Below are 12410 nucleotides of genomic sequence, written 5' to 3' on the forward strand. Positions count from 1 at the left end.
GCCTGTGTGCTGATGCATGTGAAAAGTGGACCTCCCTTCAAATTTCATCCCTTTATTGCCCTCCCTCACCAATAACGATATTAGGGAGACCAATCTCATTACCACATGCCGTTTGATGGTTAAGAGTGACCCTGAGATTCTTTGTAAGCTCATTCTACAATATTTTCAAGCCTCTTTTTAAGATACAACAAATTCTTCAGACTTAAGTGTAAGAAGTCAGCCAACAGCCTCCAACTTCAGGGTTAGTTAAAACAAGTCTTTGGCTCTTTAGATGATCAACCCCCTTGTAGTCCCCGCAGCAAAGTATGAGTCGATGATTACTTTGAGAAGGTGGCTAAGGCTTTGAAAAAACGAGGCCAGACGGCAATCAGTGCTCTTCCTCTCCGCCACGCCAACAAGCCTTATCGCTTCCCATCAGGAATAGCGAGCCACACACAAGTTATTATCGCCTCTGTCGCCTGGATACCATGAAAGAAACCAGGTTGATCACAGAGGATGCGGCGACTGTGGTCATATCATTACTCCCCATTAAAGTTGAGCTTCTTACTTTTGTGTCTTTTGCAGCTCCCTTGATAAGGCAGGACTCAAATAATTTAAAAGTAGCGGGGGAAGATACTCCAACGTTCTTGTTTGACGAAAAGATATCTCTTGTCGTTCCAGGTCTTCTTATCCGCTATTACAAGTTTTCCAGACACTTCGCAAGATCGATTTTTCAACGTAAAACAACCTAAAATAATTATTTAAAGCTGTAAACACGAACACGCGGTCTCCCCACTTCAATTTTCCTAACGAAGAACCTAATTAACGTCTGACTTTGAATAAAGCCCTCATAAAAGATTTGTTATGTTATTCAAAATGGATGTGGTCCAAGCGTAGAAAGAATTTTTGGCTGCCATCTGATATTTTTTGCATGAATTACTGCTTTGTCGGATCAAACGTGTATAACTGCTGACTTTACGTCTTTCTTTCGGATAGCACGATGAGTTAGCGTGTTTGAGTTCTGTATGAAATAGTAGTTTCTCTTTTATTAATATAAAGTCTCACAATTCTTCCAAATTAGTGTATTCAAATAAATATTGATGTTTCTGACGTCTCTGATACCAAGCTGGCAAAGGGACGGATTGACTTCAACTCCCCGTACCTAATAAACAGGACCAGGAACAAGAAGGATGTATTTATTTTTAACCGAGTGAATCGGATTGTTTCCCAGGGTGAAGCTGAGAGACGGTGTGGCATTCCTGGGGGCGAGAGCCAGTAACCCGGTATCGTGGACTGTGAGTCAAGATGTCAGAAGCGAAGGTCACAGAGTCGTCACCCTTCACTGCCGAAGAAAAGAAAACAGCTTCGGTCAAAGGTACGTCTGACCTCATCTGCCTCCTAAATCGATATGAGTCCGAGGTACTCAAATGCCAAGGTGTCTTCAATTTGTGAGATGCTACAATCAAAATGAAACATGATTCTGCATTCATTGCTTGACCTGGAATTTGAAATCTAATGTATGTGGAATATAATAATCTCATGTCGTCATGACGGTATTGGCTAGTCCGTAGAAACAAAATGGCCGCCGTTTGTCTGATAGTTCTCAGTTTCGGAGTTTGAATGCTGGCAAGAAATAGCAAGCATTGTAACGATCCCTCCAAAAAAAGACACGACTTTGATTGTCCCTAAGAAAAATCAGTGCAAGTCATCAAATCAGATCCTTTTTGGATTCTCTGAGCTCAGTCGAAAAAAAATCTGTAAAAGACTCATTTCCATTCATCGACACGGTGGACCGGTAGCCACTCAATGACAGAACGGAACAGAAAGTGGAAGTTATCGACTGAAATGTGAACTACCAAAAGTAAGATTAAAGAAAACAACTTAAACTTCAGTCCATTTTCTAAAGCGTGCAAAGCTTTCGCAATCAATGTGCGGAAATCACAAAGGACTCGCTCATTATTTTGCGGATTTTACATCCAGCAGGATTATTACCTCCAACTAATTTTGCCTGACATTTATTGTGAGTCATACTTTTCTAAAAAGTGAAGCGCTAAAAATCATTGATCCAAGAATCAATTTATACTGCCACGTATTGAAGATGCTACTGTATACACGCAGGGACCAGAATAATCGTACTTTTAGGATCCGATGGTTAAGCACTGATTAACAAATTTATACCGACTGTATTTACAACATCTTATTAACGAAAATTCAACACCGGAAATAGCGCAACCTCGTATGAGGTGATGACCTGGGCTTTCCAGATGATGACGTTCATGAACGATAGGTTGTCCCTGATTTACATTTATCAAAGCCTCTCTGGGGTGACCACGTGAGTCGTACTGTTCAAATCAAGGTCGTGTGTGTTGAACCAGCTATTGTATCTCGACTGCAACAAAAGACTTCCTCAAGCACTGAAATGATAATTTCACATCAAACGTCTATGTTTTTTTTTTCTTGAATACAAAAGAACTTTTGCTGTAGAAAATCTGAAAAAGATTTCTTTCAAAAGTTGTAAATATCCATACCATACATTTTTTGGCATAATTTTGTTGCACCTGAAAAACAACCGTTCCCATTCAGTCAATGCATGTTTTTGAGAAGTTGGCCTGAGCCAAGATCTGAATTGAAACCATTAGACCACGATATAGAACCCTGAATTAAGATCTGGATCTAACCTAGACCAGCCAGGTCCTTAAAGCCACCAACAAAAACGACTGCTAGTCTTTGACAGGCTGCACATGGAACACCAACAATGGTTCAATTGAGTTTGAAATCCTTGAATTGGCTATATGAATTAAACGTTTAATCTTTCCCCCAAAATATCCTGCGTGACAGTTCTGCAATTTTCCAGCAGTAATTCAAACCTGTCATTTCATTCTCAGATAGAAAAGACGTCATTCAGGTTCAGTAGAAAGAAAATCCAAATTACCCAGCACTTGTTGGAATAAAAAAAAGAAAAGACGACTTTGAGAGATTGAATAGACTATTTGCAATAACTTTTATCATTTGAAGTTGATTAATCGTGTTTTTTTGCGTCACCTTCCAAACAGACACGATTACTTCGGCTATTCAATCACCTTTGGTTGAAGCTCTTGAAGCAACATAATGTCTTGCTTCCAAGGCAACTAAAATACCATACTGAAAAAAAATATCAATACCGTCATCAACCGATCGACACGAACTTGACTTTCATCCCATTAGTGTCGACTTAAAAAGATCAAAGTCTCGCAGTCTCCGGTTTGAAACGACAAGTCCTACAGAACAGCTAATGACTCATGTAATCATTTCAAGCTCATTTTGTTCACAGTGAAAGCTTCACGACTGGCAGAACCCCGGAGTTCAAGGATGAGATGAGTGACACACAATGGTTTTAGCGTCGTCACACACAGAGAGTTTTATTACTATTCATAAAGAAAGGACGGCAATTAATGTAGAATCCTTTAAGTTTTACAATCCTCTGGGTGACCAGGTGTCCTTTTTGATCCTCGTGACCTGACAATTTAGATTATACTATGACTTCTTTAAATCTTCATATGTGGTTGTCTCAGGTTAAAAAGTCATATTTTTTCCTCAGAGATCATTTATTGTTGATTTATTTGAATACCGTATTTTCCGGACTATAAGGCACACCGGACTATAAGGTCCACCATCAATGAATGGCCCATTTTAAAACTATAAGGCGCACCACTAATGCATCCTGTCAGATTTTTAATCCAAATCAAATCATTCTCCATTTTATCTTTTTTATTTCAACTTCAGACGCAACAAATGACTTTATAATCACAAAATAGTCTTTTTGATTGATGATTCATAGTCTTCAGCGGGCCACTTATGATCGATTTCATGACACAATGCTTCGGGCCAGTTTAAATTTAGGAATTTGGTCCATATAAAAGGCGCACCAGACTATAAGGCAGCTTTTGAGAAAATTTTAGGTGTTTTGATGCGCCTTATAGTCCGGAAAATACGGTACAATCAGTCCTCTCACATATGATTCCCAATGGCGATCCATAACTGCTCTCAAAACAGCATCATCTGTCTTTATGATGTCTTTATAGCGCCTACAATGTAATATTTTCACCTTTTACCTGAAATGATATCAATTCCCTGTCTCGTTAAAATCAAGTTAAAATCTTGTTTTTCACAAAATGATGTAGCCAGTATGACTGTGCCTTATCCTCTCTTGGCCTTTTGGATTTCATTATCCCAGTTTGCACCATAGAGGCTCTTCAGACGCCAATCCAGCATTTTTCAGCCAAGAAATGCTGATTGCTATCCCAAACGTTTGTGGTCAGCAATTTTGTTTGAGGACATCTCCATGCAGACTGCAAAGATCACACGGTGGTTCTTGGCACAGTATTGTCTTAGATAATAATTCAAATAATGATTAAGTATGTGGGATTTTTTTTTGCATGTGAAAAAAAAATGAAATAAAAAAAAATCTAGTTTTTTTGTAAATAAGATAAAAATAATATTTTTCTATTGTCAGCTCTTGGTGCCTTGAAACACAGATTACTCAACCGTAATCTGGTTCAAAAGTCGTTCAATTGTCCCCAATTGGGAATTACTCACAAGAACCATTCAGCGATACTAATAACCCATGCTTGTGCATTCATATTTGGCCCGTAATCTAATATGCATTACTTCGTGGCAACATATCACAAGCCGGATCAAGAATAAGTAATCAAAGTATTTATGTCTCTCCGGAGGGTTCCGTTCTAAGCACATCTATCCACAAGCAGCTTGTTGCTTGACCGCTTCGGTCTCCAGGCGATAATAAAGCGAGCTGATGCATTATGAAAGCAGCGCCTCGGTCATCAGACACAAAAGCACCTGCTCGGTTAGGAAGATGAAATAGGTCAATTAAAGTGTCCCTGTTCCCCGATAATAAACCCATGCAGTCATCTTAACGTGGAGTCATTTGTGTTGTTTTGGGGATTCATACTGAGTTTTAAATAACCTTTTATGCACACCCTTAAACGGAAACATTTAGATTTATTCTAAAAAGCGATACTCCGATACCCGACGATTTGTCCTTTAACCGTTTTCTGTGTAATGCTAAAGGTCAAATCTAACTTCACTTTTTTACTCCTTTTCAAAAGTATCCACATTAATCTTGAGCGGACATATTACTATTTATTTATTTATTCATTCTTTATTTATTTATTTTTATTATTTTTTTTTAATTTATTTTATTTTTCCATCTGCTTGCTTTTTCAAACGCATGGAGACAGAAATTTGTCATCTTCATGAGAAGTGAAGTTTTACACAGCATTAAAATGGAGAAGATGAAGAAATAGATCTATTTTTAAATATCACAAAAAAATTGCAGTGGGACCGCTTGGACCTGAAATGAACTTGGGTAGTAAAAAAATCATTCTCAAAGTCTGACTGACCTTTTTGTTTGCATTACTTCTCATCAAATGCAACTGAAAAAAAAAAATTCTTTATATTCGACTCGGAGCGGCAATACAAGAAGTAATAAGGATGTATGAGGGTGAAGACTTTAACGAGGGAGACTGATCATTATGCTTTGCCTCAGGTCACACCTCCTCCCACTGCCCCTCGGTGCTTATTCAGATATGCAGAAATTGACTGCGCAATTATGCGAGTGAGTGCTAAGCTGGAAGAATGTGCAGGGCTCAAATGTTTTCTTCCTTCCTACAATAAATATGGACTAAGTCCCATCTGCGTGTATGCACGCAGTTGTATTAGTCTGACTGAAACAAACAAGTGAACAAATAGAATACTCATGCATGTTTACGGCCGGAAAGTCGCCGGCGTTATCGAGATTAAATGAAAAGAAGGATGAATATGTCTAATGTGATTTCCTAATTTCATATATTTTTATATTGTCTGTGCTATCCAAATAGCCATTTCAATTTAAAAAAAAAAAAACGATACTCCTGCGTCAAGTGAATATTATTGGTCAACCGGTAAAAATATAAAATTCAATTACCGAACGGAGATTTTGGGTGCCAGTCCGAGTTTGACTTTTAATAGAAGCAGGCCTCTGTACCGTTTGTAAACACCTCCTCGCTAGCCTGATTGAAACCCACTGTCGCCTGCAGACATATTTCTTGGTGTTACGTGAATTTCTTCTTTAATACGTCTTTTGAGGGTTGGTGGCTCGGCATGAAAGCTAGTGTAAAGTAGGTTCAGTAGCAGGTTGAAGCTCACTTGAAAGCTTCAAGTGTAGTCAAGCCTCTGTGTTTGGTTTGCCCCAGCCATCTGTTGAGAGAGATGACAGGTAATCCTCGGCGGGTCTTTCCGTGAAACAGAGAAGCAAATATCCCTGGAATAAGTTAGAAGCTTCTGTTGCTCTCAAATATTTAGCATAGCAGAAGAAAAGGAAAATGCCTTTATGTGCCACAACTCTAAGGCAGTTATGGAGATTAAGATTTGACCGAATTAGAAACTGGAAAAAAAAAAAAAAATGGCCAAGCTATGTTTTATCTTCCATGTGAAGTTGTGAACTAATGAACTTTTTCTATCATTGCGTCCTTGAAGCGAGTCATATTTTTACGTATTTCCATTTCTCCTCCCACTCCGAGAACCTCCGAATCCATATTACATGAGGGTAAAAATGGCGACGCAACACTGAGCACGGCCGTTTTTCTTCTCGTCTATCTGGCGTAACACCTTGTACCGCGGCGCCCTAATGAATATGGAGAAATACATTTTTGAGAAATATATCCCGAGCAAAATACCTTTAGCGCTGTCTTGTTTAAAGTTCTGACTGAGTGCTTTATTCATTTATCTCGTATTACAAGCCACACGTGTTTTAGGATTAAACATATTTACCCTTTTTGCTTTGCAAAAACATTCAGACGGAAAACAATATCTACTAATGCGCCATAAAATCCCGTTAGAAGCACTTATGTAAATGTATTCAAAGCATAAAACTGTATTTTTTTTTGGGTGTAACTTTTGCTTATGCCGTAAAACACATAAAGACTGAAATACAAAAAGTTGTAACTTTTTTCAAAATGACACAATTTTTTTAATTTATCTGACAACTCATTCACAAAAAAGAAATTTTATATACGTATGACCATAAAAACATTTTTGAGAAGACCGAACCCCGACAACAACGTAACATCGTCCGTCTTCGAAAGCGCTTGAGATGTCAACTTTGGGTTTGCTCGGATATTTCTAATGAACTTTTTATGTTTATATAACACATCTTGGAGACTGTTCTCGTAACGAATGAAGCTGTGAATCAAGACGTGCAGGGTCACCCTGTTTGATAGATTTTTCTCACGGCGTGGTAATAACACCGTAGCTCCAGGCTGTGTACGTGTTGTGGAAACATTCTCATCACTCCTCCCCATTTCCGTTCACTTCTTCCTCCCGTCGTATCCAATGCAAGACCATTATTTTTTGCCTCCTCTTGTCAAAATTCCGCCTTTGGAAACATTTTTATATTCACATACAGTGCCGTCACTGGATAATGGAATTACGTTCTACAAATTTGCTTTTCTTGAATAATTTTTACGATTGCAGAGATAACTGTAGATTCAATAAAGAAGGGTGTGTTTATTCACCGGTGACAGGAGATGCAATTCCATGCAAATCGTGCATTGGTTAGCTTAGCCAATGTGTTTATAAGGCTGCTTTATTTCATGCCTGAGAGTAATTAGGAACTGGAGTCATTGACAGAACAATGATGAGTGAAGATTGAACAAGAAAGGAGTTCGATATTCAGTCTCTCTGGTTGGCCGGCGAGGTCAGAGAGCCTGGTGCTGTTCTTTCTGATTGCGCCCAGCGTAACTCAAATGGCGAGTGACTGCGTCGCAATCAATGGTTACGCCGAGCCGGACCAATCGGCCCGCTTTTACAGCTCGAGTTAAATCAAAGGTCGATCGGAGGCAAATCGCGGAAAGTCCTCGCGGCTCGGCAAGATGCATGAACGTTAATTACCTTCTTGATGTTCCGAGGAATGGACCGTAGCACAATATCTGAAGACAGATTTTTTTTTTTTTGCATGTAGCCATTTACACAAGCTTCCGTTCCTAGAAGCCGTAAAGATGAATTCATTCCTCTAATTTGACCTTTTAATTGTGTGCGTTGAAATAAAATTCCCCCCTTTTGTCAATCATCTTAAAACATTACCTTCATCAAAGATCGTCAGTGAATGCTTTAATACAACCCGGAAGACTGAATACATTTTTGAAGCGAAAAAATATCGCGTTGACGATCAAAGCAGCCAAATAATTTTCTTTTCCTGCGTGTCCTTGAAGTGATGTGAGCTGCCTTTTTTTAAAAAATCCTTTCAACACCACAGATAAGGCAGAAGAAGCAATTACCCTTTGAGGTAGACTAATTTACCGACGTGAACTTCTGTAGGTTAAAGCGACATATGTACCGATATAAGCATACATTCTTTTTACGATACCTCATTTGAATACCTTCGCTAATCCTTTCTAAGGCAATCATCCACGGCATCTTTTTTTCCCACTGATGCATTTTGAATTGCTCTTTTCTGACTGCTTCCATTCTGTTTGAACACATTTCAGCCCATACTTTCGACAGTTTTTAATTTAATTGGAATGAACGGCGTCTAAGAATCCTGTGTGTCATCATGCAACCAGAAATAAATGCGACTTGTCCCCAACCGACGCCGTCGTCTTTAATGGAAATCCAGACTGACATCCCGCCGCTAATGAAATAAAATTAATCTAATCTCGGTGTAATGACTGATAGCACATCGTCCTTCTCGGGTATATACCGTGTTCATTCGGCCTCATGTGAGTCACTCCCTGAACACCTCAGGACATGAATTAGATATTTACTGCGGGTTCTATCATATCATAGACTCGCATTTTATCAGTGAACTGGTATGTGCACAGTCAAACATCCCTGATTGAACCCTTCGGGACTCAGACTTCAGCCTCGGCATACCGTATAATCCAGGTAACGCTGAAGCGTGAAGTCAGGAAGTCAATTCCTGTCTTTATCTTTTACATCTCGCAGTTGTTCTCTGTTGTGTCGTGCGGTCCCATTTCTAAAGCAGTCTTTTGATGTCCAATATTGACTCAAGCAGAGCTCCAACAATCAGATTGAGAAAAGCGATGTTGACAAAAGCAAAGTCCCTTTATACTTGCGCAGCGGTGATTTTAAAAGCAGATTGTCTCGTTTCTGGCTGTATTTATTCTGAAACTTGCCACTTTTAAAGTCAAATCAAAGCCTATCCAAAAGTTCTCTGTGCCTCCTCACTTGCACTTTATCAGCAGCCAAAACCAATGCTGGTGGGGACTTGCCCACAGACAAAGTGGAGATTGGCCAGGGAGTCTGGTCTTGTTTGATAAGGCAGGTCTGTTGCCCCCGGAACCTTAGACTCAGATCCTCTGATCCACTTCATCTTGCGATAAACCAGCCCTCTGAATCACAGGCCACACAGTTCATGTTTCAGATCTTTCTTTGAGTCACACTTTGTGCATCCACAACTTGTCATGGAATTTTCTGCACCTTTAAGTCCCTTACGTCTTATGTGTGGTTGAATTTAGACATAACGTGTTATTTGAGTTGGTAAATAATTCTCATGTGTGAATTATCGTATATTTAAGATTAGGAAATATTCATTTCAAAAATAACTTTGAGAATGCGAGTGAGAGTAGCTAGTTGGCTGCTTGCTAGCAGCTTGCAAGGGGACTGTGTTCTTGTCTCGTTAATGAGGTCAAGGAGAAATAAGGATTCAGGTCAGGAAATGGTCCGATTGGGTCAGCATTCGTATTAACCTTGTCGTGATGCACAGATTTAATATACACAATTGAGAACAGGTTCACATCGGGTTATGTCGGGGCGTGCACAAGCATACAGGTTTGTTGCTAGCTCTTATAGTCAAGCACCGGACACCATGAAGGGTATCTTGAACTTCGGCGATTATCTTCAGAGCCCCTCTCACAAAGAAATAACAGTCCTATATATATGAGCAGGCATTTGGGTTGAAATCGAATTCTACAAAGATGATAGATTTTTGAAAGAAGTATGGCCGGACCCGATTAATTGCAGCAGGCAGCAAGTGTAAGGGCAGATACAGTGTGGATATGGTAATCTCATCCTTTGTCATCTATATGTAGGAAAAAGTGACATTTGTGGTGAGGAGTTAAAACTCCAAAGGAGGGAGATTAGCCAGTTACACTGCTTAATCTTATTGTCCGGGATAAGAGGATGAGCGCCTCTCGAGAATTTGACTAACACTCTGACGGCTCACGGAAATCAATAAAGGGGAATAAGCAGTGTTTATACAGTGATTGATTGTGTTACAGGCTATTGTAATCGCTTTGCTTCGCGTGACTCGTAGTGGTCGGCGTTTTTAAAAGACTTTGGTGGATCAGGGTGGCTGGAAATAGATTTGGTTAAAAATGTTTGTTCCTTGAATGACAAGGGGATTAAGGGTATACACTCGCGGCACATAAAGTAGCAAATGAATACAGTTCCAGTTTTTTCCTTTTCTGATTTTTCAATATCAGGAGTGGGTACTATTACCTTCAGTCCTCAGAATCCTTCAATTTGAAAGATGATTCTGGTTGCGTTGCTTAAGTGACCAAGCAGGCTTACATTTTCCGAAGATAGGCAGTTCTCCATTAATTGACAAGATATTCTACTCTGAAGTAAAATGGCCATCCTTACTATACTACTAAAAGCCTACAGCCATTTTCTCCAAGTATATAGCCAAAGCATCAGTGCAATCACGGCTCTTCTCATAATTACTCCAAAAAAATACGACGAAAGACTTCCATCCATCCATCCATTTTATGAACCATTTCTTTTATATTCGACATTTGAAATGCAGTACCACAAGACAAACGGAGAACGTTACAATGTCAAGAGAGGAAAGTGAAGAGACTGAAATAGTCAAGGCATCCTCTTTCTCTGCTGGCCATTATTTTCTCATTTGTGGCTTCCCTTGCTGATTATCCTTCAAACTGATAATTTCCTTCCAACGCCATACGTCCATCTTTGTCTCATCAGCATTCTTATATTCTTCTCTTCTTACTCGTGTCCTGATTTTGTCTTACTTAAACAATTCGAATTTAGTCTTTGAGATCTTGGTTGATACATATAGATCAGCAAACAGTGACACGTGTACAAATTGAAGTACTTGTGCAACCCAGATCTCCTTTAAAAGCAAACTAATCCATACCGACAGGGACTGATTGCTCTGATGGTTCCTCAGGGAAATCTTCACCATTCAAAACTTGGTTATTTTATTCTATTCTATTCTATTCCACAAACCCGTTGACATAATTTCAATTTAATGAACTTCATTATCATATTGTCTGTCAACATCTACATTTGCCGTGACATACAACAAGCATCCCCGGAGGACGAAAATCCTTCTCCACCTTTCGATAAACACAAGGTCAGAACGGTGTAAGCGGACGATTAGGAACAACTATCTTGTAGTTCATGTCTCTGTTGTTTAGTCAACCATTCAGTATCGATAAGAAGTAAAAGTCGCACTTTTTCAAGTATACTTGGCTCTACTATCCTCCCAAAATCCTCCCAGGGCGTATAAAGGCCTGATTAAAGACCTTATACCAAACTATTTAGTTTTAAATCAACCCAGGTCAAATAGAAGCAGCTTCTCACACATCTAATAGGGTTTCAGATTCGAATCACCAGCGGGAGGAGACAGATATTAGACCTGATGTGCTAAAACTCATTAGATAGGAGCTTAGATTCCCTTGGGAAAAAGACACACACAATCCCACTCACACAAGGTTTCTGCTCCAAGAGATAGCAATTTATTAATCATTACATTATAATGACCCCCTTCTCCACCGTGATCTAATTTCATGCCCACAAAGTGAGGTCAGTGACCGTTGAACTTCTCGATTAATGTGAGGCGACCTTCGTATCTGCCGCCGGACTAGATGGCAATGAAGAATTGGCAAATCTACATTTGACCTGTTCCCCATGGGGCAGTGGGCACCACCTGAGTCCTGGCCTACCATGTTGACTTTGTCGGGAGTGCAGAGTTAATGAGAGATTAAAGCTTTCAACGTTTGTCTCTTGAAAAATCAATGAGGAATTGAAATGTGACATATATATACACATATATGATGTGAGAAAATATTAATATAATATAATAATCAATATAAGTAACGTTAAAAAATATCGCTCATTTACCGTATTTTTTGGGATATAAAGCATGCCGGGTAATTATGCAGGTTATAAGGCGCACCCGGTTATAAGGCTAAGGGAAATAAACTGGTACAGAAAATAAGTCAGACTTTATTAAACTTCAATTTGACATCCATACGTGTATGTCACAGCTGATTATAAGACGCACATTCAATTTTGGAGACATTTAAAAGATTTTAGGTGTACCTTATAGTCCGTAAAAAAATACGGTAAGCAGGATGGTGAAAATATTTTCCATGTATGACTAATACAGGTGCTGTATTGAAAAATATGTC

General features: G+C 39.2%; 1 protein-coding gene across 11 annotated transcripts in view; it reads left to right on the forward strand.

Moving 5' to 3' along the window:
- LOC148389539 (transmembrane protein 132C-like) overlaps window positions 1–12410 on the forward strand; it is an 85422-nt gene that overhangs the window by 56538 nt on the left and 16474 nt on the right. For all 11 annotated transcript variants that reach the window (XM_088392688.1, XM_088392689.1, XM_088392690.1 and 8 more), the window contains one exon: window positions 1211–1354. In XM_088392688.1, coding sequence (XP_088248814.1) covers window positions 1211–1354 — 144 coding nt within the window. The remainder of the gene's footprint in view (window positions 1–1210; window positions 1355–12410) is intronic.

This window comes from Syngnathus floridae, chromosome 12 (genome assembly GCF_059516105.1).
Source record: "Syngnathus floridae isolate MCC-2025c chromosome 12, RoL_Sflo_1.0, whole genome shotgun sequence".
Lineage (NCBI taxonomy): Eukaryota > Metazoa > Chordata > Actinopteri > Syngnathiformes > Syngnathidae > Syngnathus > Syngnathus floridae.